The following is a 26688-nucleotide window of genomic DNA, read 5'->3' on the forward strand; positions in this document are numbered from 1 at the left end:
GGGTTTCACCATGTTAGCCAGGATGGTCTCGATCTCCTGACCTCGTGATCTGCCTGCCTTGGCCTCCCAAAGTGCTGGGATTACAGGCGTGAGCCACTGTGCCAGGTCTTTTTTTTTTTTTTTTTTTAGAGACAGAGTCTAGCTCTGTTGCTAGAGTGCACAAATCACAGCCTACTACAGCCTCCAACTTTCCAGCTCAAGCAATCCTCCCACCTCAGCCTCCTGTGTAGCTAGGACTACAGGCATATGCCACCAGCCCGGCTAATTTTTGTATTTTTTGTAGAGACAGGGTGTCGCCGTGTTGCCCAGGCTGGCCTCAAACTCCTGGGCTCAAGTGATCTGCCCTTCTCGGCCTCCCAAAGTGCTGGGATTGCAGGAATGAGCCACCATGCCTGGCCAAAACATTTTATTGATTAATTTGTGCTCTATGTGTTGACAATGGTGCTTCCTTGCTGTTCTCCCACCAACTCACTGGCAACGGGTTATAAACCCTTTTTCAGATCCTACTACGTGTCAGCCTACTTCCGGCTGGGGGAAGATGGTCATAGCGAGAGGGGAAGAATTAGTTCAGTGATGAGAACATGGTTGGTTCCTGCCTTCAACAAGCTTTCAATCTAATGCCTGATTTTTTCAAGAACAATTCAGAATGGTCTGACAAGGGATTTTTTTGTTGTTATTTGTTTTTTTTCCTGCCTTTCGGCCTCAGAGGCCATCTGGGAAAAATAGTTTAGAATTTCCCTGCCATTTCCCTGCTGTGCGGGGAGGAACATTTGAAATCGGACCTGGCGGGGTACCAGCAGGCAGCACAAGCAGGTGGGGTAGAGAGGGGCAGGACGAGGCCTCAGGAGCCGTCACCATAGCAACCCAGCCTGCTATCTAGTAGCTTATACCACCCACGTGGAGTAGCATACACTACTTTGTAATATCGTGGTTGTATCGTGAGAACTTTAAGATTTTGCAGTTCCCTATGGGCAGGAGTCCTGTTTGCTGCTACTTTACTGTACTAGGCTTAGAATATTTTATGAAAATAACTCACAGATCAGCCTCTGAGAAGTTCAAGCCCCTCCTTCCCTTCCGGGACGGAGGATCATAGAGCTGTATGGCGCAGCGAGGCCTCCTGGCGCCATCGAGACGCCCAGAGGACGGCTAGAGCGTTGCTCGCCGAGAGACTTCCTCTTCGTTAGTCCTCCTTCCCAACATGGCGCAGTCTATTAACATCACGGAGCTGAATCTGCCGCAGCTAGAAATGCTCAAGAACCAGCTGGACCAGGTAGTGACGGGCCCCATAGGCATCTCTTTCCCGCTCTACATCCCCCCTGCCCACGCGTGCTTCCTTGCGCCCGGTCCCAAGTTGGGAGCCTACCTTGCCCAGGCGAAACCTCTATCCGGTCCCAGGACCCGCCCCCTCTCCGTCCGCTCTCCCTTTTCCCCATAGCCCTCTCATTGACCCGCTATACCCGTCCTCTGTAGGAAGTGGAGTTCTTGTCCACGTCCATTGCCCAGCTCAAAGTGGTACAGACCAAGTATGTGGAAGCCAAGGACTGTCTGAACGTGCTGAACAAGAGCAACGAGGGTATGGGGTAGGGGGGTGAGGGCAACCTAAAGTGGCAAGCCTGCTTCTCTCGTCCCACCTCCTAATCCAGTTTTTCTTACCTGAAACGAGAAAATCCATTACATATCGTATACCGCTTCATGAACCCTTTGCATGTTGCCTACCTAGAATTGAAATGCACAGGACATTTCTCTGCTTCTATTGCCCCTGTTTCCGTTCTTTTCACACTGTCTGTGGGTGCTGTGCCCTCTTGGAACTCTCTTTAACGTCTTACATTGGAGCCGCTAACCTTCCCCAGGTGTTTGTCTTCATTGCTTTCACAGGGAAAGAATTACTTGTCCCACTGACGAGTTCTGTATCCTTTCCACAGGAACGGCTACCTGCTGCCTTCTCCCTTTCTCCCTCACTCCTCCAAAAAGCGGGGAGGGGGATTGTTTTGATTACTTCAGTACTTCAGATTATCCTCTCCCCACAGTGATTTTGATAACACCCTTTTTTTTTTTTAAAGACGGAATCTTGCTCTGTCGCCCAGACTGGAGTGCAGTGGTGCGATCTCGGCTCACTGTAACCTCCGCCTCCCGGGTTCAAGAGATTCTTCTGCCTCAGTCTCCTGAGTAGCTGGGACTGCAGGCACGCGCCACCACGACTGGCTAATTTTTGTATTATTAGTAGAGATAGAGTTTCACCATATTGGCCAGGCTAGTCTCGAACTCCTGACCTCGTGATCTGCCTGCCTTGGCCTCCCAAAGTGCTAGGATTACAGGCGTGAGCCACTGCCCCCGGCCAAGAGTACTCTTATTACACACTTTGTAGCTCTTTTATCTAACTTCACACCAACATCCAGCTAATGCCTTGTGAACACCAAGGAGTATGTATAGTTGAGATGTAATATTTCCCTTTGCTATTTGAGAACACTAATATGGAGATAAAGCTGGTGGTTTACACTTTGCTAATATCTTAGAAGATACAGGTAATAGACAAAAATAGGGGGATATAGGAACAGGGAGGTTGGCTCTGTTAATTGTGGCTCATTTCTGAACTGTCACTAAGAAACCTGGATTGTGTCCACTTGTTCAGTGTTTTACTTGAATGAGCAAGTTATGGCAGTAGGGCACCTTTAATCTGTAGTCTGAGAACTGACAGGCTAAAAGGAGCACAGGAATAGTAGTGTAGTAGGGAATGGTTAAAAAAAAAATTAGCCAGGCACGGTTGCTCACACCTGTAATCCCCAGCACTTTGGGAGCCAAGGCTGGCAGATCACCTGAGGTCAGGAGTTCAAGATCAGTCTGGCCAACATGGTGAATCCCCGTCTCTACTAAATATACAAAAATTAGCCGGGCATGGTGGCACACACTTGTGATCCCAACCACTCCGGAGGCTGAGACAGAAGAATCACTTTAACCCGGGAGGCAGAGGTTGCAGTGAGCCAATAGTGCGCCACTGCACTCCAGCCTGGGCGACAGAGCGAGACTCTGTCTCAACAAACAAAAAAAAAATGAACTTCGGTAGGAATTATCTACTTCATGATTGAGGGTGTTAAGGGAAATGAGGCTGGCTTTCCACTTGTAGTACTCTACAACAGTAGGAAAACATTTATATCTAGTCTTTCTGATGGGGCTAATGAGAAGAATTGCAAGAACTGCTTAGAGGGTGAGAGATGGGATGAGGCAGAACAAAAGGGTATTCCAGCATACATCATTTTCTCCTTAAAGAACCAACTTCTCTGTCTTCTTTCCATTTGGAGTTATTGTTCTAAGGCCTCCAGATTATTCAGTCCTTATGCCTTGAAGCTTTTTGGAAAAGGGTCTTTGGAGGCCAAGCAGGCTGGCTGGCGGAATCATGGCTCATGCTGGGCTAGTTTTTGCCTTAATACTTGCTCCTCAGATGTATGTCCCTGGGAAGCTGCATGATGTGGAACATGTGCTCATCGATGTGGGAACTGGGTACTATGTAGAGAAGGTGAGTGAGAGCATGTGGATGCCCCTCTGAACAGGGAAGGGAAATTTAGGGGAAGTTCTAGAGTGCAACATGGCCAGAGGGAGTCTCCTTTTAGCCCCTCATTCACCTCTGATCTTGTAGACAGCTGAGGATGCCAAGGACTTCTTCAAGAGGAAGATAGATTTTCTAACCAAACAGATGGAGAAAATCCAACCAGCTCTTCAGGAGAAGCACGCCATGAAACAGGGTAAGTTTTTCCTGGGGCACCTCTTGACCCTGTCTATCTCCATGATAAAGAACATGGATTGCAGAGTGAACCACAGGGGTGTCCCCTTTGCTGGAGTAAAACTACGTCTTAGTTTCTCTTTGGAATCTTTAGAATCTGTGTATTGCATAATCACTATCTGTAGATTCCTGGGTTGAGTGTTTGAGAAATTTAGAGGAAGGAAATCATTTTTGTGCTTTGGTGGAGCTCCTATTTAATGAGGATGGAATGGGGGAATGAGATGAACACACAGGAAGGAATCATGATCCAAATGGACTGAATACCAGCAATTATAACCCTGACTGCACATGAGAATCACTCAGGAAGTTTAAAAAGAAAGCCTGGGTCCATTCCAGATTGACTAAATCAACTTGGAAGTCAAGGGAAGGGAAGTTGTACCAAGGTATGTTTTTTTGTTTTAAAAAAGCTCCCCTCTGTTACAATCAGGATTCAGAACCAGTGTTCCAAAGGTAAAAATCTTTCCACATTATAGTTTTCTGATTATGTCAGACTCATTTAATACCAAGTGTGTTCGTTTTTATATCTCTGATTAGCAGGGGTTTTTTTCCCCGAGACAGTCTCATTCTCACCACACCCAGCTGTGGTTAACATGTTGATTGATGTATTGTAGACCCTAAATTTGTGTTAGTGACCCCACAGTGGATCACTGAGTTAAAGTTTTATTAACAGTGCCAGACACGGTGGCTGACGCCTGTAATCCCAGCGCTTTGGGAAGCCGAGGCAGGTGGATCACCTGAGGTCAGGAGTTCAAGACCAGCCTGGCCACCATGGTGAAACCCCGTCTCTACTAAAAATACGAAGTTAACCTGGGCATGGTGGTGCATGCCTGTAATCTCAGCTATTCCGGAGGATGAGGCAGGAGAATCGCTTGAATCCTGGAGGCAGAGGTTGCAGTGAGCCAAGGTCGTGCCACTGCACTCCAGCCTGGGTGACAAGAGCAAGATTCCATCTCAAAAAAAAAAAAGTTGGCTAGGCACGGTGGCTCAAGCCTGTAATCCCAGCACTTTGGGAGGCTGAGATGGGCAGATCATGAGGTCAGGAGATCGAGACCATCCTGGCCAACCCGGTGAAACCCCGTCTCTACTAAAAAAAATACAAAAAAACTAGCCGGTCGAGGTGGCGGGCGCCTGTAGTCCCAGCTACTTGGGAGGCTGAGGCAGGAGAATGGCATAAACCCGGGAGGCGGAGCTTGCAGTGAGCTGAGATCCGGCCACTGCACTCCAGCCTGGGCGACAGAGCGAGACTCCGTCTCAAAAAAAAAAAAACAAAAAAAAAACGTTTTATTAACAAACTGTAGTTAGTTGTCCACCTGTCCTTAAAGTTGCCTGTAACTTCTCCTTAACTCTAGGTTCTCCTTTTTGCTCCTAACCTTTGACGCTTCTTTTTTTCCACAGCTGTCATGGAAATGATGAGTCAGAAGATTCAGCAGCTGACAGCCCTGGGAGCAGCTCAGGCTACTGCTAAGGCCTGAGAGTTTTTGCAGAAATGGGGCAGAGGGACACGGCTTTGGGCATGGCTTCCTGGTGCTGGGAAGGGTCTTGTGTTTAATGCCAATAAATGTGCCAGCTGGGCAGAATGTTGGTCTTTTCTTGGATTAAGCAAGGGACTGGTGATGAGATGGGGGGGTGGTCGAGAGTGTGGGCCCCGCCCCAGAGCCTGATGCACAGGGTTGATGCCTCTTGAAGGCTCCACCGCAGGACCCTTTGACCAGCTGAAAGAAATCCTAGGCCGGGAGTGAGGTGCTGCTCACTCTGCGGAGCTGGTTGCCAAGGCAACGGTTGGCAAGCGGAAGTGGAGCTCCGCTGGCGCTTTCCCTTCCGGGTCGGCCCTCCTGCCTCCCTACCGGAGAGTCTTATGGGATACCGCTTCCTGCGCGGCCTTTTAACGCTGCTGCTGTCGCCGCCACCCGTGTATACCCGGCATCGCATGCTCGGCCCAGAGTCCGTCCCGCCCCCAAAACGACCCCGCAGCAAACTCATGGCATCGCCCCGAATCGGGACGCACAATGGCACCTTCCACTGCGACGAGGCACTGGCATGCGCACTGCTTCGCCTCCTGCCGGAGTACCGGGTACGGTCCGCGAAAAGTGACCCTGACACTGCGTGCATGCATGCCTCCGGGGTGGATGGCATTCCGCCGACAGGGTCCCTCCGATAGCGCGGGGCATCCCAAGCACCCTTCCTACCCGCCCTGTCTCCCTGAAGTCCAGCTTTAATCTCCTACCCGGCGACCTCTGGCAGCCCCTTCACCCCTGTGTACCTCGCAGGATGCAGAGATTGTGCGGACCCGGGATCCCGAAAAACTCGCTTCCTGTGACATCGTGGTGGACGTGGGGGGTGAGTACGACCCTCGGAGACACCGATATGACCATCACCAGAGGTAGGTTCTCAGATACCATTTATTTAACTTCCTTGACCTCAGCTTTCCTCTGTGCTCCAATTCAGCCATCCACTGCAGTGGTCCGCGTCAGCGAAAATAACTGCCTCATTGTTGAAATCAAACTCCCACTAGGACTACACCATCCTTCCGCCCTGCCTGTTCTTCACCCATCTCCTTGGCCTGGGACCTCCCTTGGTTCCCAGGGAGTCCCTCAGGCCCCTTATCTCATCTCCTTCCTTAGCCAAGGCTTTTTTCCCACCAGCGACTTCATCACCCTGAAGGATGGCCTGCCCCGCCCCACCTGTGGGCGTTTCTCGTCAGATGGAACCAGAGACTTGAGAAAAGAAATGAGACACAGAGACAAAGTATAGAGAAAGAAAAAGTGGGCCCAGGAGACCAGCGCTCAGCATACAGGGGACCCGCGCCGGCACCGGTCTCTGAGTTCACTCAGTATTTATTGATCATTATCTTTACTATCTTTTAGAAAAAGGAGAAGTGGCGGCCGGGCGCGGTGGCTCAAGCCTGTAATCCCAGCACTTTGGGAGGCCGAGACGGGCGGATCACGAGGTCAGGAGATCGAGACCATCCTGGCTGACACGGTGAAACCCCGTCTCTACTAAAAAATACAAAAAACTAGCCGGGTGAGGTGGCGGGCGCCTGTAGTCCCAGCTACTCGGGAGGCTGAGGCAGGAGAATGGCGTGAACCCGGGAGGCGGAGCTTGCAGTGAGCTGAGATCCGGCCACTGCACTCCAGCCTGGGCGACAGAGCAAGACTCCGTCTCAAAAAAAAAAAAAAAAAAAAAAAAAAGAAAAAGGAGAAGTGGCAGGACAATAGGGTCATAGTAGGGAGAAGGTCAGCAGAAAGACATATGAATAAAGATCTCTGTGACATGTATAAAGTTTAAGGAAAAGTACTGTGCCTTGATGTGCATATGCAAACATCTCCATAAACATTTTCAGTGCATAAAGAGCAGCACTGCGGCTAGCACGTCCCACCTCCAGCCCTAGTCCCACCGCCAGCCCTAAGACGGTTTTCTCCTATCTCAGTAAATACACTATCACATGGGGAGAAACCTTGGACAATACCTAGCTTTCCTAGGCACAGGTCCCTGTGGCTTTCCGCAGTGTTTGTGTCTGAGATTAGAGAATGGTGATGACTTTTGACAAGCATACTGCCTTCAGGCACTGGTTTAACAAAGTACATGCTGCACAGCCCCAAATCCATTAAACCTTGAGTCACCACAGCACAAGTCTCTGTAAGGACAGGGTTGGGGGTAGGGTTACAGATTAACAGCATCTCAAGGCAGAAGAATTTTTCTTAGTACAGAACAAAATGGAGTCTCTTATGTCTACTACTTTTTTTTTTTTTTTTTTTTTTTGAGACAGAGTCTCGCTCTGTCGCCCAGGCTGGAGTGCAGTGGCCGGATCTTAGCTCACTGCAAGCTCCGCCTCCTGGGTTTACGCCATTCTCCTGCCTCAGCCCCCTGAGTAGCTGGGACTACAGGCGCCCGCCACCTCGAGCGGCTAGTTTTTTTTTTGTTTTTTTGTTTTTTTTTTTTGTATTTTTTAGTAGAGACGGGGTTTCACCGTGTTAGCCAGGATGGTCTCGATCTCCTGACCTCGTGGTCCGCCCGTCTCGGCCTCCCAAAGTGCTGGGATTACAGGCTTGAGCCACCGCACCCGGAGTATGTCTACTTCTTTCTACATAGACACAGTAACAGTCTGATCTCTTTTCCCCACATCACCCCAACTAAATAAACCCATCTGTGATTAATCCATTCTGGTGCCCTTGCTGCTGCACCTAACTGCTGGGCCCACATGATTGTGGCAGTTCATGACAGTTCAGATGTGTGAGGTGTTCTACTTCATCTACACCCTTCCAAAGGGAAATCCTTCTTGCTCAAGGGTAGCCCATTCCAATCCTTTTCTTCCCCCTGAAGCCTCTACAGCATCAAACTGATCGTCCCTGCCTCTTCGCAAAAGTTGTTGAGCATTTCCGCAGTCTCCCACCTCAAACATCCTCAGCTCCCTCCTACCAGTTAAGGGAAATTTCTTCCCTTCTGTTGGAGGTTAATCCTCTGTCCTGTTTCCAGTCTATTACTTTCCTCTGGGATTCCTTTTTCTTTTTTTTTTTTTTTTTTTTTGAGACGGAGTCTCGCTCTGTCACCCAGGCTGGAGTGCAGTAGCCGGATCTCAGCTCACTGCAAGCTCCGCCTCCCGCGTTCACGCCATTCTCCGGCCTCAGCCTCCCGAGTAGCTGGGACTACAGGCGCCCGCCACCTCGCCCGGCTATTTTTTTGTATTTCTTAGTAGAGATGGGGTTTCACCGTGTTAGCCAGGATGGTCTCGATCTCCTGACCTCGTGATCCGCCCATCTCGGCCTCCCAAAGTGCTGGGATTACAGGCTTGAGCCACCGCGCCCGGCCTTCTTTTTTTCTTTTTGACACGGAGTCCCCCTCTGTCATTGAAGCTGGAATGCAGTGGAACGATCTCGGCTCATTGTAACCTCTGTCTTCCAGGTTCAAGCAATTCAACTGTCTCAGCCTCCTGAGTAGCTGGGACTACAGGCGCCCACCACCACACCCGGCTAATTTTTGTATTTTTAGTAGAGACGGGGTTTCACCATATTGGCCAGACTGGTCTCGAATTCCTGGCCTTGTGATCCACCCCCTCTCGGCCTTCCAAAGTGCTGGGATTACAGGTGTGAGCCACCGTCAGCCTATCCTCTGGGATGTCCTGTCACAGTTCCACTAGTGTCTCTGCCTCTCCTTCTCTACAGCCTAAAACCCTTCTCAAGTATCTTCTATCTTGAAAAGAAACAAAGGTATAAAAACAAAACCCAGGCCGGGCGCGGTGGCTCAAGCCTGTAATCCCAGCACTTTGGGAGGCCGAGACGGGCGGATCACGAGGTCAGGAGTTCGAGACCATCCTGGCTAACACGGTGAAACCCCGTCTCTACTAAAAAATACAAAAAACTAGCCGGGCGAGGTGGTGGGCGCCTGTAGTCCCAGCTACTCGGGAGGCTGAGGCAGGAGAATGGCGTAAAAACCCGGGAGGCGGAGCTTGCAATGAGCTGAGATCCGGCCACTGCACTCCAGCCTGGGCGACACAGCGAGACTCTGTCTCAAAAAAAAAAAAAAAAAAAAAAAACCCTTCTTCAATTATACCACACCACAAAAAGTAATTATCTTGGAGAGAAGGATTATGATGTTTTAAGTCTCTCTCCTTTTTTCTTTTTTTAGCATACATATTTTGTGGTTTTTTTGTTTTTTTGAGACAGAGTCTCGCTCTGTCGCCCAGACTGGAGTGCAGTGGCACGATCTTAGCTCACTGCAAGCTCCACCTCCCGGGTTCACGCCATTCTCCTGCCTCAGCCTCCGGAGTAGCTGGAACTACAGGCGTGTGCCACATGTCCGGCTAATTTTTGTGTTCTTAGTAGAGACAGAGTTTCACCATGTTGGCCAGCCTGGTCTCAAACTGCTGACCTCAAGCAATCACCTGTCTTGGCTTCCCAAAGTGTTGGGATTACAGGTGTGAGCCACTGAGTCCAGCCTGTATTTACTCAAGATTTAATAATAAAAGTCAGTTAACAAATGGAGCTCCCTAGGTAATTCTGAGATGGACTGGTATTTAGAAATCACGGCTGTAGTTTCTACTTCCCTAACATCTGTTACATCTTTTCTCTATTTTCTGCCCCACTGCTGTTCAAATTCTTGCCTTCTTTATTCACCTGACTATTGCTGGTAATCTTGCATCTGTTCTCCATGCTGGCTGGTGCAATGCTCTAACATGCACCTGCCTGCTTAAAATCCCTCAATGACTTCGATTACCCACAGATAAAGTCCAGTGGTCTGGCCCTGCCTGCCCTTCCAGCTTTTTCTTTTGCCATTCACGTCTCACACCTGAGCTGCCTTTCCTGAAGTTCTATCAAGAGACTTGTCTCTCAGCCGTCATTCATGTTGTTCCCTCTACTTGGAATGCTTTTCCTCTTTTACGCCTTGTCTATCTGGTGGACACCCACTAATTCATCTTTCAGAACTGACCTGAAGGCTCTCCTCTGAACCCTTTCCTCATCCCTTCCTTCCTTTCCCTCGTCTTGTCTAGTGAGAGTACTCGGGGGGTTGTGTTTGTCGGCCTCCGGCAGATGAATCTAAAGGTGAGGACAGTGTCTTGGTTTTTTTTTTTTTTTTTGAGACGGAGTCTTGCTTTGTCGCCCAGGCTGGAGTGCAGTGGCCAGATCTCAGCTCACTGCAAGCTCCGCCTCCCGGGTTTATGCCATTCTCCTGCCTCAGCCTCCCAAGTAGCTGGGACTACAGGCGCCCACCACCTCGCCCGGCTAGTTTTTTGTATTTTTTTAGTAGAGATGGGGTTTCACCGTGTTAGCCAGGATGGTCTCGATCTCCTGACCTCGTGGTCCGCCCGTCTTGGCCTCCCAAAGTGCTGGGATTACAGGCTTGAGCCACCACGCCCGGCCAGTGTCTTGGTTTTTTATCCTTAATGTCTAATAAAACATAAAATGTGGCAGATAGGAAGCATTGAATTAACCATTGAATGAATGCATGGAGAGTCTAGTCAAGGTGCCTCACCTCAGCCCCACCTCCCTCTGCTCCTCAGGTCTTTTACAGAGACCATGAACTCCCTGTCCCCTGGGAAGCCGTGGCAGACCAAGCTGAGCAGTGCGGGACTCATCTATCTGCACTTCGGGCACAAGCTGCTGGCCCAGTTGCTGGGCACTAGTGAAGAGGACAGCATGGTGGGCACCCTCTATGACAAGGTGGGGACCTGAGGACAGAGATGCCCCCCACATGCATTTCCGGCAGACCACCTGGGAGCAGTGCTCACGCAGCACTCAGCACTGGGCCTCAGGGCAGGGTTCCTGGCCTATAGCAGGCCCAACACTCATCCTCTCCCTCAGTCAGGCTCATCTCACAAGGGCATGGTGATACCTCCCCTGCCTACATCCTGGGGTAGTGGTGAGAAGTGGGTGCTGTAATATATGGAAAAGGGCTTTGAAAACCATAAAGCAGCATGACCCCATCTTTTTCTTGACAAACACAAACAGCAATTGCTCAGCACCTTTGGGTAAACAGAGGGGAGACTGCTTATATGTAGAAGCAGATGGCTCAGAGGTTCTGGCTGCCCTGAAGGTTGAGGGAAGCGTATATTAGGCACTCCTGTAATTCACTAGTGGCACATAAATTGGGAAGCTCAGCTGGGAAGAGTTGTATTATGAAACTGTCTTTGGATTCCACCAGTGTCCCCTGCAAGCAGCTTCCTGCTGTTGGGGAAGGAATATGGCTAGTGGCCCTGGCATGCAAGTCAGGTCTCACATTACTGAGGACAGACACTTACTTGTTTATAAGTCAAAGCTTAGGTTCAGTCAGCTGTATTTCTTGCAGGTAGTCTGTTGAGTTCAGTTCTCAGTTTTAGCTTGCCCATCTTCTGCCCTCTGTAACTACAGAATTTTTGGAATATCAAGATTTTAGACTGCCTGGGTCAGTTTTCCCTTCCACTGCTGAAGGGTTTCTAAACAACTGACAATTTTTTTTTTTTTTTTTTTTTTTTTTTGAGACAGGGTCTTGCTCTGTCATCCAGTCTGGAGTGCAGTGGCACGATCTCAGCTCACTGCAACCTCTGTCTCCTGGGTTCAAGCAATTCTGCCTCAGCCTCCTGAGTAGCTGGGATTATAGGCGCCTGCCACCACGCCTGGCTAATTTTTGTATTTTTAGTAGAGGCGGGGTTTCACCATGTTAGCCAGGCTGGTCTCGAACTCCTGACCTCAAGTAACCCACCCGCTTTCGCCTCCTAAAGTGCTGGGATTACAGGTGTGAGCCACTGCGCCCGGCCCTAACAAGTGACTAAATTTAACCTGTGTTTATTTATTTATTTATTTATTTTATTTATATATTTTTTTGAGACGGAGTCTCGCTCTGTCGCCCAGGCTGGAGTGCAGTGGCCGGATCTCGGCTCACTGCAAACTCCGCTTCCTGGGGTTACGCCATTCTCCTGCCTCAGTCTCCTGAGTAGCTGGTACTACAGGCACCCGCCACCTCGCCCGGCTAGTTTTTTGTATTTTTTAATAGAGACGGGGTTTCACCATGTTAGCCAGGGATGGTCTTGATCTCCTGACCTCGTGATCCGCCCGCCTCGGCCTCCCAAAGTGCTGGGATTACAGGCGTGAGCCCCTGCGCCCGGCCTATGTATTTATTTTTGAGAGACTGTTGCCCAGGTTGGAGTCCAATGGTGCCATCATGGCTTGCTGCTGCTTTGAACTCCTAGGCTCAAGCAATCTTCCCACCTCAGCCCCCCAAGTAGCTGAGACTCTAGGTGCATGCCACCATGCCTGGCTAATGATATGTCTTAATTTTTTGTAGAGAGGGTCTTGCTACGTTGCCCAGGCTGGACTCAAACTCCTGGGCTCAAGTGATCCTCCCACCTAAGCCTAAACCCATGTTTTAACTGAGCATCAGGTTGGGGTCCAAACCAAGAAGTGCTGGGCATAGAAGTTACTTTCTCAGTGCTCTGAGAGTAGCACTTTTCTACATACCACAGGTGTAGTGTTATGGAGGCCTATTTTGTAGGGCAATTTTGCATAAAGTTTCTGCCCTGAGACTCTTGAGGCATTATCCTACCATTTATTCAGACCCAGGAGACAACTGCTGATGTCATGTGGCACATTATGGGCTTCCCTGGAACCCTAACCCAGCAACCAGCTTTTGGTGTCTAATCTCAGACTCATTTTCTCCCTCTTGACTTGTGTTCTCAACCAGAGCCCCTCCTGCACCTCATTAACCATGTCACTGAATACCTACTCACCCCACCTGGAGACTTACCAGCCTTCAACCACAGGGACCCACTCCCACAGAGACCCTCTAGCACCTGGAAGACCCTCTTCCTTGTTCAAAAGTTAGCAGTCCCCTCCCTACACATGTTGGCTTTGGTTTGGGCTTTGTGCAGCAGAATGAGCATGGATTAGAAACCAGGTGATCTGAATTCCAGTCACAGCACAATGAGACTTCTGAGCTTCAGCAAGCTGCTGAACTTGCCAGTTCTCCCTTTTCTCATCCAGTTATGTTGAGAGATCCTCACAGGGCTGAAAGAGTGTGTATGAACATACTTTGAATCATGTAAGACTTCACATAAATAGTAGGTAGCCTCAAGAAAGTTTCCCCTGCTGCTGCCTTAGATGTATGAGAACTTTGTGGAGGAGGTGGATGCCGTGGACAATGGGATCTCCCAGTGGGCAGAGGGGGAGCCTCGATATGCACTGACCACTACCCTGAGTGCACGAGTTGCTCGACTTAATCCTACCTGGAACCAGCCTGACCAAGACACTGAGGTAAGGTGGCGTGGGAGGAAACCCTGAGACCTGTAAGAACCTTGGGCGGGGGGAAATGGGAGCATTTATTCCTCCTAAGCCCTAGCAAATTCCAAGTTTGCGCCAGCACCCTGGTTCTGATTCTCATCATTCCCAGGCAGGGTTCAAGCGTGCAATGGATCTGGTTCAAGAGGAGTTTCTGCAGAGATTAGATTTCTACCAACACAGCTGGCTGCCAGCCCGGGCCTTGGTGGAAGAGGCCCTTGCCCAGCGATTCCAGGTATAGGCCTTGGAGGAGGCATTGTGGCTTGGGGATTACTGACTGCCAATCAACAGGTGCTCCTGCTTCTACCCTAAACCCTAAACCTTTTCTTTTTTTTTTTCTTTTTTGAGATGGGATCTCTGTCTCTCTGTCACCCAGGCTGGAGTGCAGTGGCAGACAACCTCAACCTCCTGGGCTCGAGCAATCCTCCCACCTCAGCCTCCTGAGTAGCTGGGACTACAGGCACACGCCACCTCACCCAGCTGATTTTTGTATTTTTTGTAGAGACAGGGTCTCACTTTGTTGCCTAGGCTTGTCTCAAATTCCTGAGCTCAATTGATCCTCCCACCTCAGCCTACCAAAGTGTTGTGACTACAGGCATGATCATCATGCCCAGCCTACCTTAAACCTTTTAGCTATCCTCTCCCTCTTTCAGGTGGACCCAAGTGGGGAGATTGTGGAACTGGCGAAAGGTGGATGTCCCTGGAAGGAGCATCTCTACCACCTGGAATCTGGGCTGTCCCCTCCAGTGGCCATCATCTTTGTTATCTACACTGACCAGGCTGGACAGTGGCGAGTACAGTGTGTGCCCAAGGAGCCCCACTCATTCCAAAGCCGGTGAGGCCCTAGGGAACCACCCTAGTGACCTTCAGGCCTGTCTCAGCCTTGTTAAGAGAAGGCTGCCAATTCTGACCTCTGCTCTGCTCCCTCTTTCTACCCGCTTGTAGGCTGCCCCTACCAGAGCCATGGCGGGGTCTTCGGGACGAGGCCCTGGACCAGGTCAGTGGGATCCCTGGCTGCATCTTCGTCCATGCAAGTGGCTTCATTGGCGGTCACCGCACCCGAGAGGGTGCCTTGAACATGGCCCGTGCCACATTGGCCCAGCGCTTATACCTCCCACAAATGTCCTAGTGTAATAAAACCTTCCACCTCATACTGACCCAGTCCTTGACTCATTCTTGCCCTACACCATTCTGGAAACTTGTGAAAAGTGAAACAACTATTTATATGTAAGACCCTGTGTTAGATATATTTTCTTCACAGTAACTTCTCAGTCTTGCTTTCCAAAGCATTTGAATCCATACAGTTTCTAGGGTTAACGTGACCAAATTCACAAGTGGCTAAAAAGTGACAGAACAGGGCCTTAACTCAAAGTCCATGCTTTTTCCCCCTACTCTACCCCAATGCAACTCCTTGGAAAAGACTGGTAACTGAGCGGAAAACAAAAGGAAAACTTATTTTTTATTAGAGGTGGGAATGTGGGGAGTGGGGCAGAACAGGTGGTGGCCCTGGGAGAGGGTCCCAAGGGGCAGAGGTTGGGGATGTCTCAGTAAAGAGGGGCAGGTCATGAATACAGCCTCCACCCCCAGCAGGGGGTTCTTGGGCCCGGCCAAGCACTGGGCTAAAACGTGGAAACTGGGCATTGACAAAGTACAGCGGGATGTGAGCAATTCGGCCTGTGGACCAGCCCTGCAGAGAAGGGAAAGAAAAGGATCAGAGCCTGGGCCCAAAGAAGGGCCATCTGGCAGAGCCATACAGCAGCCAAGGCCCTTAGCTTCTCCATCCAACTCCTGGAAGCCCCAGCAGCCTGGCGCACTCACCACACTGAGCAGGGCCCCTTTGTTGAAGGAAGGATGGAAAGTGATGAGCTGGGGCTGGGCTCCTGGCTCCCCCTGGATAATGCCACTAGAAGAAAAGGTGAGCAGGCAACCGGAGGCAGAAGGGAGCTGCATGTAGTGGGATGTGGGTTTTGTGCAGGAAGGCTGGTGAGAAGTCCAGACCTAAGGGCCCACATGGCACTCACCAGGGAAGGAGCTCAAACACAGGGCTGTTTCGAGTGCAAAAAAGGAGGATGACTGGTTTACCATCCTGTACTCTTGGGTTTCCTGTAAGAAATGGATCCAGGGATAGGGGAGGAACTCTGAAGACAGAGTCCCAGGACAGGGGCAGAGGAGAACTCCAAGCCAGGGCATGGCCTCACTAGATTAATTGGGAAGATGGCTGTAGGCTGAGCCCTTCATCCTTGCCTCTTACCTTTCATGAGCACAGCCAGACGCTCCCCACTGGGGTCCCAGACCATGGAGTGAGCCTCTCCCCCAAGCCTGTGAGTGAGGACAGATTAGGAGAGTTTCAGTGTGGTCCCTCCCATCTGCTTTTCACTGCTACTCCCTCAACCACTCAGCTCACCTCTCCTCACCATCTGGTGTCTGTATTGTTGTCTCAGACAGATCTGCCACAATTGTTGCTGACTTTGCACCTCCAACGCGCCCCTTTCCCTCACCTGTGGATGGATAAGAGCAGAGAGGTTCTTGCAAGAAACAGGCCTCTCACTGGTCCCCCGCCAGCTCACCAAAGGCATCAACACCTCGAAATTTCCTAAGCTTCTATATTTCCCTTTATCCCTCAGAGCTGCATCTTACCAAAGGTTGCTGCCTCCCTCTGACCACCCCAAATACTGAAATATTGCCCTAACTCACCACATTGTTCTGGAAAAGACAGGGAGTAAATCAGTGGCTCTCCCAATACAGTGAACAGCAGTCGGTTGCCATCTGGGCTCCAGCAGCCAGTCTGGGGTCAGGGAGCAAAAGGCAGGAGAAGGTATGTCTACAGTAGAATGTAGGAGGGAAAGTAGAGGTGGCCGGGCTTGGGGGCATCAGGGACCCATTGGAATCATCTCCCCAGCGTCTGTCAATCAGAGTCCCCTCTTACCTGACAGCGCCCTGATAGAGTAGGCCACCTCTCACAAGTCCACATCTGGGCCTCCCAGACTCTAAGCCAGAGAAAAGCAAATTACAGCTCAGGACCTCTAAGTTCTAAAACTTGGACCCACCTCCCTTGACAGAGCTTCCAGGAGCTAAGTGCCTTTCTCTAGGTCCTTGTCCTCCCTCCATCCTCCTCCCACTCACCGAAAGACAGCTGAAGGAGTGGTAGCCAGGATTTTGCTGCCATCTGGGGACCAGAGCAGGTTGGTCACCCCACCTCCTCGAAACCAGGGAAGGGGGACACAGGTCTCTGTTGAGACATCCCATACCTAGGAGAGTGGGGCAAAAGATAAGGGAAAACTCAAGCACCCTATCATCTCTCAGAGGGCTGGCCTCTCTAATGTACACAGAGCCAGAAACGAGGAAGCAGGAGAGGGACTGTGAAACATGAGGCACAGGTTCATGCTAATGATTACAGAGAATGGAATTTTAAACCTCATGAGTCTGATGGCAAAGCTCCTCTCTGGGTAAGTTTAAGACTGAATGAACCAAGGTCCCTCCTCCTTCCCCCAAGATGTTTCCACCACCGAGTGAGGAATGCTTTTGCCAGGACTGAAATGCACATGAGGGGCAGGGACCCACTCACCCGGATAGCAGCATCCACGGGTGAAGCTGAGAGCAGCCGCCCTCCACTGGGGGCCCAGGCCAAGCTAGTAACAGGTGTATGCCCAGGGTGAGACAGCACTTGGGCACAGCCAGAAGAGGGTCTGCAGGGGAACACAGAGGATGTGGAGTCAGGAGATGACAAGAAACCATCCCCAAAATTCTATTTCTTTGCCTCCTGCTAAAACTTCCTATCATGATGGCCCGTTCTGGACTCAAATCCAGGTTGGGAAAAAGGAATAAGGATTGTGGAAGTTAAAAGAAAAAAACAGGCCGGGCGCGGTGGCTCAAGCCTGTAATCCCAGCACTTTGGGAGGCCGAGGCGGGTGGATCACGAGGTCAGGAGATCGAGACCATCCTGGCTAACATGGTGAAACCCCGTCTCTACTAAAAATACAAAAAACTAGCCGGGCGTGGTGGCGGGCGCCTGTAGTCCCAGCTACTCGGAGGCTGAGGCAGGAGAATGGCGTGAACCTGAGAGGCGGAGCTTGCAGTGAGCCGAGATCGCGCCACTGCACTCCAGCCTGGGTGACACAGCGCGAGACTCTGTCTCAAAAAAAGAAAAAAAAAAAAAAAAAAAAAAAGAAAAAAACAGTGAAGGGGAAAAAAGGCCAAATCACGAGGTCAACAGAGAAGAGGTGATTTGCAAGATCTCAGGCCAGGGTGAAAGAGAGTGCTTTCACCATAGGCCATGAGGAGGCAAAAGCTAACCAGAAACCTAGAAGGTACTGCCCTGGGGTGGTATTAGGCCCCACCCCAGAACACAGCTATCTGCCCACAGGCCATCCACCCTGGCCATCCAGCCTGGCCATCCATCCAACCAGGGATAATCTATGACCTTACTTCAAGGTTCCAACCTTTTCTCTCCAGAGTTATCTAACACTCCTCAGAACACACCCTGTGCTCCAAAACAGCCCTCCTGCCTTGCCTTATCAGAGCGCCTCCCACCTTTGCACTCCTGCGTTTGCTGCTTATCATAAAGATGCTGCATGTGGCTCAGCCTCCATCACCAGCAGGGAACTACCTGAGGGCGCCTGCCATGTGTCTGCAGCTGTGTGTCAGCTGTGTATTTCCAGTGTCATGTGCCTGGACAGATGAAGGCTACTACCTAAATTAATGCCACCTTCTCTTTCTACCTAACTATAACCACCTTCAGCTCCAGTGAAGTCTTAGTCACAGATGTACAATTTAATTCTCTTGAACTTTACAATAAATCACAGCTGCCTTTGCAGGTGGGTTCAGATTCATCTCATTCTTTTCGGTGGCTCCACTGTATACCACTCAATAGATGAACTACAATCTATTCAGTCCTGCCTCTACAAATGGACATTTGACTTGTTTGTAATTTTTTATTATACATAATGCTGTAAAAAATATCTCCTGGGCCAGACATGGTGGTTCACACTCCAGGCTGGAGTGCAGTGGCACGATCATAGCACACTGCAGCCTCAAACTCCTGAGGCTCCTGCCTCAGCCTCAGCCTCTAAAGTAGCAAGGACTACAGATGTATACCACCACGCCCAGCTAGTTTTTTCATTTTTATTTTTTGTATAGTGTCTATGTTGCCCAAGCTAGTCTCAAACTCCTAGGCTCCAGTGATCCATCTGCCTCAGCCTCCCAAAGTGCTGGAATTACACCCATGAACCATCACGTGCCTGGCCTTGTTTTTTGTTCATGTATTTATTTTAAAAATTTTTTAAAAATCAAGTTTCGCCTTGTCGCCCAGGCTAGAGTACAATGGCATTATCTCAGCTCACTGAACTTCCACCTCCTGGGTTCAAGCGATTCTCCTGCGTCAGCTTCCTGAGTAGCCAGGATTACAGGCACGCGCCACCACACCCAGCTAATTTTTGTATTTTTAGTAGAAACAAAAACAAAAAAACCAACAACCTTCCAGGCGTGGTGTATGCACCTGCAGTCCCAGCTACTTGGCTAGAGGCTTACTTGAGCCCAGGTGTTCAAGGCTGTAATGTGCGATGACTGAGTCTGTGAATAACCACTTCATCCCAGCCTGGGCAACATAATGAAACCCCATCTCTAAAATAACCAAAAAACAGGCCAGGTGTGGTGGCTCATGCCTGAAATCTCAGCACTTTGGGAGGCCGAGATGGGCAGATCACGAGGTCAGGAGATCGAGACCATCCTGGCTAACACGGTGAAACCCTGTCTCTACTAAAAAATACAAAAAACTAGCCGGGCGAGGTGGCGGGCGCCTGTAGTCCCAGCTACTCGGGAGGCTGAGGCAGGAGAATGGCGTGAACCCAGGAGGTGGAGCTTGCAGTGAGCTGAGAGCGGGCCACTGAACTCCAGCCTGGGCGACAGAGCGAGACTCCGTCTCAAAAAAAAATAAAAAATAAAAAATAAAAAAAAATAAAAAATAAAAATAAAAAATTGGCCTGTGATGGCATGCGCCTGTAGTCCCAGCTACTTGGGAGGCTGAGGCAGGAGAATCGCTTGAACCCAGGAGGCAGAAGTTGTTGCGGTGAGCTGAGATTGCGCCACTTGCCCTCCAGCCTGGACGACAGAGTGAGATTCCATCTCAAAAAAAAAAAAAGAAAAAAAATCTGTGATTATGTATTTTTTTCTTATAGTACCTACTGTCAAGGTTTAGGTATTAGTGTTACATTAGCTTTATAAAAATAAATCAGGATAGATCCTGCAACAAAAAAAGGGAGGACAGGCCGGGCGCTGTGACTCATGCCTGTAATCCCAGCACTTGGGAATGCTGAGGCGGGTGGATCATGAGGTCAAGAGGAGAATCCTTTGAACCCGGGAGGAAGAGGTTGCAGTGAGCCAAGATTGTGCCATTGCACTCCATCCAGCCTGGGCAACAAGAGTGAAACTCTGACCCCCCCCAAAAAAAAAAACTCATTATTTTCTTCTACAATCCACTTTGGTAACTTATATTTTGCTAGAAAATCAAACATTTCCACAGGGCGCAGTGGCTCACTCCTATAATCCCAGCACTTTGGGAAGCCAAGGCGGGCGGATCACAAGGTCAGGAGTTCAAGACCAGCCTGGCCAATATGGTGAAACCCTATCTCTAATAAAAATACAAAAATTAGTTAGCACATGCCTGTAGTCCCAGCTACTTGGGACGCTGAGGCTGAAGAATCGCTTGAACCCGGGAGGCTGAGACTGCAGTGAGCCGAGATCACGCCACTGTACTCCAGCCTGAACAACAGAGCGAGACTCCATCTCAAACAAACAAACAAAAAAAATCAAACATTTCCTTCAGATTTTCAAATCTGTTGACCTAAACATGTCCATAATACTCTTATAATTCTTCTATTTTCTACCATATCTATATCTTTCCACTTCTGAAAATAGTATACTTTGGTTTTTTCTCCTTAATTAGGCTGACCAAAAGGTTTTCTTCTTTATTCATATATATATATATGTACATATATATATATGTACCGCACACACACACACATACACACTTTGTTCTTTGAGATAGTCTTGCTCTGTTGCCCAGGATGGAGTACGGTGGCACGATCTCGGCTCACTACTGCAACCTCTGCCTCCCAGGTTCAAGTGACTCTCCTGCCTCAGCCTGCCGAGTAGCTGAGACTACAGGCGAGCGCCACCACGCCCGGTTGACTTTTTTTATTTTTAGTAGAGATGGGGTTTCACCGTGGTAGCCAGGATGGTCTCGATCTCCTGATCTCATGATCCACCTGCCTCAGCCTCTCAAAGTGCTGCGATTACAGGTATGAGCCACCGCACCCAGCCTTTTTTTTTTTTTTTTAAGACAGTGTCGGTGGCAGGCGCCTGTAGTCCCAGCTACTCGGGAGGCTGAGGCAGGAGAATGGTGTGAACCTGGGAGGCGGAGCTTGCAGTGAGCCGAGATCGCACCACTGCACTCCAGCCTGGGCGACAGAGCGAGACTCCGTCTCAAAAAAAAAAAAAAAAAAAAAGACAGTGTCTCACTCTGTCACCCAGACCACAGTGCAGCTGCAGTGGTGTGATGTCAACTCACTGCAACCGCCGCTTCTCAGGTTCAAGTGATTCTTGTGTGTCAGCCTCCCAAGTAGCTGGGATCAGAGGCATGCACCACCACGTCCGGCTAATTTTTTGTATTTTTAGTACAGATGGGGTTTCACCATGTTGGCCAGAATGGTTTCAAATTCCTGGCCTCAAGAAATCCACCCACCTTGGCCTCCCAAAGTGCTGGGATTACAGGCATGGGCCACTGTGCCTGGCCTAATTTTTGTATTTTTAGCAGAGACGGGTTTTACCATGTTGACCAGGTTGGTCTCAAACTCCTGACCTCAAGTGATCCTCACGCTTTGGCCTCCCAAAATGCTGGGATTACAGGTGTGAGCCACTGTCCGCAGCCTTATTCCTAATTTTTTTTTCTTTTTTTTTTTTTTTAGACAGAGTCTCGTTCCATTGCCCAGGCTGGAGTGCAGTGGCATGATCTCGGCTCACTGCAACCTCCGTCTCCCAGATTCAAGCGTTTCTCCTCCCTCAGCCTCCCAAGTACCTGGAACTACAGGTGCACACCACCAGGCCCAGCTAATTTTTGTATTTTTAGTAGTGACATGTTGGCCAGGCTGGTCTCGAACTCCTGACCTCAGCTGATCCACCCGCCTCCACAGTCCAAAGTGTCGGAATTACAGGCATGAGCCACAGCACCCAGCTTATTCATAACTTAAAGAACCAATTTCTGGTTTTATTTTTAGTTAGTTCTCACAGGTATGCTTTTTCTAATTTCATTAGTTTCTGATCTTATCAGCACTAATTTTCTTCACACTTCCTTCAGGTCTCCTGATAGTCCTCTGAAAGACAGTCTTTCCACCCCATAACCCACAGACACATTGTCCCCACATCCAAAAAGCCCCTAGTTCTGTCTCTTTCTCCAGATTATTCTCAGCAACCCACTTTTACCTTACATCTGCTTTTCCCATAGCCCTGGGAAGTGCTGTGAGGACAAAGAACTTCTCCTTTCAGACCTCCTCACCACCCACCATGCCTAGCATTGCATAACTCTCAGGCCAAGATAAGACAGGCTACAAGGCCGGGCGCGGTGGCTCAAGCCTGTAATCCCAGCACTTTGGGAGGCTGAGACGGGCGGATCACGAGGTCAGGAGATCGAGACCATCCTGGCTAACCCCGTGAAACCCCGTCTCTACTAAAAAAATACAAAAAACTAGCCGGGCGAGGTGGCGGGCGCCTGCAGTCCCAGCTACTCGGGAGGCTGAGGCAGGAGAATGGCGTAAACCCGGGAGGCGGAGCTTGCAGTGAGCTGAGATCCGGCCACTGCACTCCAGCCTGGGTGACAGAGCGAGACTCCGTCTCAAAAAAAAAAAAAAAAAAAAAAAAAAAAAAAAAAAAAAAAAAAGACAGGCTACTAAGACTTACCGGGTAGACAAGGAGGTAGGGTCCAGGGTCCAGATGAGAATGCAGCTCTGGCAGGCCACAGCCAAGACAGAGGCACTAAGAGGTTTCCAGGCCAGAGCCGCCACATTTCGCTGCAGCCGGTGCTTCAGGGAGGGGACTATGGTGCTAGGGTGAAGGGATAAGAAACTGAGTCAAGACAGGAACACTAAGGCTCCAGCAACCAGAGTGCAGTTAAGGAGGGAAAGTCAGAGAGAAGAAGGAGGATTCATTTAGGGGCCAAGGGCACTATGGGACAGGAAAGGATAACGGTTAGGTCTAGAAAAAGCACATATCCAGTTATCGAGTTTCTCTGACCCCAGTTCTGGAAGGAGCCCTATGAACCAGGTACAAGAACTACAGGACTTCCCGGGACCAAGGCTGGCAAGGGAAGATGATATTGACAAGTCAGAGCCCACCTGTTGTCTCCACACACACCTGCTGGCATTATACACACGGACTGAGTCATCTAGCAGGGCCACTGCAAACTTGTTGGTGTGGGGGTGCCACGCAAAGACACGCAAGCAGCAGCTGGACCTAAGGAAGGGTTAACATGAAGAGTTCCTGCACCTACCCCTACCCTAGACCAGAAGCTCACATTCATTTCCAGTAAGGACATGGTTTTTCTCTACTTTTTCTTGTATTCTCTTTTTTGGGGGGACAGAAGGAATGAAAACATGGTGAGCAATCAGAAAAGGAGTAGGAGTCTTTGCCTTCTCCCCAGAGGAAGTTTCGAGGTTCAGGACTTCCTTCCCACAAAGCTCCAGGGCTTGTGCACTCACCAATTTGTGACTTGGGCAAATTCAGCAATCAGATCTTCACTCCTGAGCTGTAAGAACAAAGCAGACAGAGGACACACTGGGGCAAAAGGAGCCCATCCCCTCAATATTCCTACCCGGGAGCTGGACCACTCCTACCTTCTGAAGTCATCACACCCAACCCTGACCTGCAAGGATAGGAATGGGGGCAGAGTAGGATGGGGACGCAGCAACTGCAGAGGGCTGGGGAGGAAGCCAAACTTACAGACAGATGGGGGAACAGGGACCCATGGAGGGAAGAGGCCCATCGACAGAGTGCCAGGGCCCAGCCGGATGCCGTCTTCACCCACTCAAACACTGTAGGGTTGAGGAAGCAGCCCTGATTAAACCATTCAGAGGCCTCTTACCAGGTACCCTCTAGGTGAAAGACAAGGAAGGACAGGCACTCCCCAGGTCCTTCTGCCCAGTAAGTACTCTCAACATCTCACTCTGGACACCCACTCTGGACACCCACTCTGGACACCCACTCTGGACACCCACTCTGGGTTATTTGGGTAGGCAGAGGAGAGAAGATGACAGGAAAAATACAGCTAAAAGAGGCTGGGCCAACAGATGTCAGGTGAGTTCAAGAATATGGAGGGGAAGATAACCACAAAACGAGCGAAGACTGGAGAGAAAAATACTTACCCTCTTCTTCTGAGTTTGCAATTTCATTTAGCACCCCAAAAAGGCCCACATCACGCCTGATAAGGGAGGAAAATGTGGGTCAGATTTATCTGATCCCGTGTCCCCCTCTACCAGTTTCATTCATTCATTCAATATACATGTATTAAAAATACAGACACATTTAATGAGCGCCAACTATGTACCAGGCACTCTACATGTTGTCCTTTCATTTACGTACCTCACAAAGCTGAAAGAGATTCTAAACATTTACGGATGAGGCAACCAAGCCTCAGAGGGCTTTTGGGGCTTTGTGAGCAGGTTAAGGAGTTGGGACTTGTTCTAAGACAGTGAATGGAAAGCCATGGAAGGGTTCTAAGGAGAGGAATAAACAGATCACACAGCAGCATTTTAGAAAGAGCAGTCTAGTTGCAGATTAGAGAGTGATAAGAATAGAAAAGACCAGGATGCGCGCAGTGGCTCATACCTGTAATCCCAGCACTTTAGGAGGCCGAGGTGGGCGGATCACGAGGTCAGGAGATGGAGACTATCCTGGCCAACATGGTGAAACCCCGTCTCTACTAAAAATATAAAAATTTGCCAAGCGTGGTGATGCATGCCTATAATCCCAGCTACTTGGGAGGCTGAGGCAGGAGAATTGTCTGAACCCGGGAGGGAGAGGTTGCAGTGAGCCGACATCATGCCACTGCACTCCAGCCTGGGCGACAGAGTGAGACTTCGTCTCACAGAAAAAACAAAAAAAAGAGAAAAAATAGAAAAAGTCCAGGTGCAGTGGCTCACACCCATAATCCTAGCACTTTCAGAGGCCAAGGCAGGTGGATCACCTGAGCTCAAGAGCTTGAGACCAGCCTAGGCAATATAAATGCTGTCTCTACAAAAAAAATACAAAACGTAGCCAAGTATGGTGGCGCACACCTGTAGTCCCAGCTACTGAGGAGGCTGAGGAGGCTGAAGAGGGTGCATCACTTGAGCCCTGGGGGCTGATGATGCAGTGAGCCGTGTTCCATGTTTGCACCACTGCACTCCACGCTGGACAACAGAGCAAGATGCCGTCTCAAAAAAAAAAGAATAAGAGAAAAATAAATCAGTTAAGAATCTACTTTAGGGCCGGGTGCAGTGGCTCACGCCTGTAATCCCAGCATGCTGGGAGGCCAAGGCAGGCAGATCACGAGGTCAGGAGTTCGAGATCAACCTGGTCAAGATGGTGAAACTCCATCTCTATTAAAAATACAAAAATTGGCCTGGCACAGTGGCTCAAGCCTGTAATCCCAGCACTTTGGGAGGCCGAGACGGGCGGATCACGAGGTCAGGAGATCGAAACCATCCTGGTTAACACGGTGAAAACCCATCTCTACTAAAAATAGAAAAAATTAGCTAGGCATGGTGGTGGGCGCCTGTAGTCCCAGTGACTTGGGAGGCTGAAGCAGGAGAATGGTGTGAACCCAGGAGGCGGAGCCTGCAGTGAGCCGAGATCGCGCCACTGCACTCCAGCGAGGGCAACAGAGTAAGACTCCGTCTCAAAAAAAAAAATTAGCCAGGCATTGTGGTGTGCACCTGTAGTCCCAGCTACTCCAGAGGCTGAGGCAGAAGAATTGCTTTAACCTGGGAGGCAGAGGTTGCAGTGAGCCAAGATTGTGCCATTGCACTCCAGCCTGGGTGACAAAGTGAGACTATCTCAAAAAAACAAAAAAGAATCTACTTCAGGAATCTAGGGAAAAGGTGAAAGTGGCCTGAACTGGTGGGATGAAGAAAAAGAGACAGATTTGAGAGACTTAGGAAGTAGCATGAACAAGATGTGAAGACTAATCAGACATTAGTAAAGGAAAGAGCAATCAATACAAGAAAAACACCTAGGTAATAATTACATCAGCTAATATGCTTACAATGTGCCAGCTCTGGACTAGGTGCCTCACATGAACTAATCAAGCCATTATGACAATTCTACAAGATAGGTATTGTTATCACTGCATTTATTTTTATTTTATTGAGACAGGGTCTTGCTCTGTCACCTAAGCTGGAGTGCAGTATTACCATCATGGCTCGCTGCAGCCTCAACCTCCCGCACTCAGGTATTCCTACCTCAGCCTCTGGAGGAGCTGAGACTACAGGCACACACCATCATGCCCAGCTAATTTTTAAATTTTTTGTAGACACAGGGTTTTATTCTGTGTGTGTGTGTGTGTGTGTGTGTGTAAGATGGAATCTCACTTTGTCACCCAGGCTGGAGTGCAGTGGTGTGCACTCGGCTCACTGCAACCTCTAACTCCTGGGTGCAAGCAATTCTTGTGCCTCAGCCTCCTGAGTAATCAGGATACAGACAGAGTTTCACCACATTGGCCAGGCTGGTCTCGAACTCCTGACCTCAAGTGATACACCCACCTCGGCCTCCCAAAGTGCTGGGATTACAGGCGTGAGCCTCCGCGCCCAGCCTATCACTGCATTTTTAGATGAGAGAACAGCCGGGCGCGGTGGCTCAAGCCTGTAATCCCAGCACTTTGGGAGGCCGAGACGGGCGGATTGCGAGGTCAGGAGATCGAGACCATCCTGGCTAACACAGTGAAACCCCGTCTCTACTAAAAAATACAAAAAAAAAAACTAGCCGGGCGCGGTGGCGGGCGCCTGTAGTCCCAGCTACTCGGGAGGCTGAGGCAGGAGAATGGCGTAAACCCGGGAGGCGGAGCTTGCAGTGAGCTGAGATCCGGCCACTGCACTCCAGACTGGGCGACAGAGCGAGACTCCATCTCAAAAAAAAAAAAAAAAAAAA

General features: G+C 49.8%; 3 protein-coding genes across 5 annotated transcripts in view; 2 read left to right on the plus strand and 1 right to left on the minus strand.

The window, feature by feature from the left end:
• Nucleotides 1-1082: 1082 nt before the first annotated feature.
• PFDN5 (prefoldin subunit 5) lies at nucleotides 1083-5352 on the plus strand. 2 transcript variants are annotated; one of them, XM_025401302.1, is made up of 6 exons: nucleotides 1083-1270; nucleotides 1471-1573; nucleotides 1876-1907; nucleotides 3437-3511; nucleotides 3632-3737; nucleotides 5171-5352. In XM_025401302.1, the coding sequence occupies exons 1-6, from the start codon at nucleotides 1199-1201 to the stop codon at nucleotides 5245-5247; spliced, it is 465 nt and encodes a 154-aa protein (XP_025257087.1). In that variant the 5' UTR covers nucleotides 1083-1198; the 3' UTR covers nucleotides 5248-5352. The 2 variants fall into 2 exon arrangements, with proteins under 2 accessions (XP_025257087.1, XP_025257088.1); XM_025401303.1 differs by lacking the exons at nucleotides 1471-1573; nucleotides 1876-1907.
• C11H12orf10 (chromosome 11 C12orf10 homolog) lies at nucleotides 5352-14674 on the plus strand. The gene is made up of 7 exons (XM_025401300.1): nucleotides 5352-5846; nucleotides 6043-6155; nucleotides 10770-10929; nucleotides 13342-13494; nucleotides 13631-13753; nucleotides 14172-14353; nucleotides 14464-14674. Exons 1-7 carry the CDS (start codon nucleotides 5631-5633, stop codon nucleotides 14645-14647), a joined length of 1131 nt encoding a protein of 376 aa, XP_025257085.1. The 5' UTR covers nucleotides 5352-5630; the 3' UTR covers nucleotides 14648-14674.
• A 273-nt stretch (nucleotides 14675-14947) lies between these two features.
• AAAS (aladin WD repeat nucleoporin) overlaps nucleotides 14948-26688 on the minus strand; it is a 15643-nt gene continuing 3902 nt past the window's right edge. Inside the window, exons 3-16 of one of the 2 annotated variants that reach the window (XM_025402088.1) lie at nucleotides 23928-23983; nucleotides 23506-23597; nucleotides 23265-23311; nucleotides 22921-23019; nucleotides 22468-22611; nucleotides 17084-17204; nucleotides 16642-16766; nucleotides 16445-16505; nucleotides 16213-16303; nucleotides 15923-16016; nucleotides 15770-15837; nucleotides 15540-15621; nucleotides 15337-15421; nucleotides 14948-15205 (exon numbers count right to left, since the gene is read on the minus strand). In XM_025402088.1, coding sequence (XP_025257873.1) covers nucleotides 14981-15205; nucleotides 15337-15421; nucleotides 15540-15621; nucleotides 15770-15837; nucleotides 15923-16016; nucleotides 16213-16303; nucleotides 16445-16505; nucleotides 16642-16766; nucleotides 17084-17204; nucleotides 22468-22611; nucleotides 22921-23019; nucleotides 23265-23311; nucleotides 23506-23597; nucleotides 23928-23983 — 1390 coding nt within the window. In that variant the 3' untranslated portion in view covers nucleotides 14948-14980. The remainder of the gene's footprint in view (nucleotides 15206-15336; nucleotides 15422-15539; nucleotides 15622-15769; nucleotides 15838-15922; nucleotides 16017-16212; nucleotides 16304-16444; nucleotides 16506-16641; nucleotides 16767-17083; nucleotides 17205-22467; nucleotides 22612-22920; nucleotides 23020-23264; nucleotides 23312-23505; nucleotides 23598-23927; nucleotides 23984-26688) is intronic. The other variant, XM_025402089.1, reaches the window with a different exon arrangement.

Source organism: Theropithecus gelada, chromosome 11 (genome assembly GCF_003255815.1).
Source record: "Theropithecus gelada isolate Dixy chromosome 11, Tgel_1.0, whole genome shotgun sequence".
NCBI lineage: Eukaryota > Metazoa > Chordata > Mammalia > Primates > Cercopithecidae > Theropithecus > Theropithecus gelada.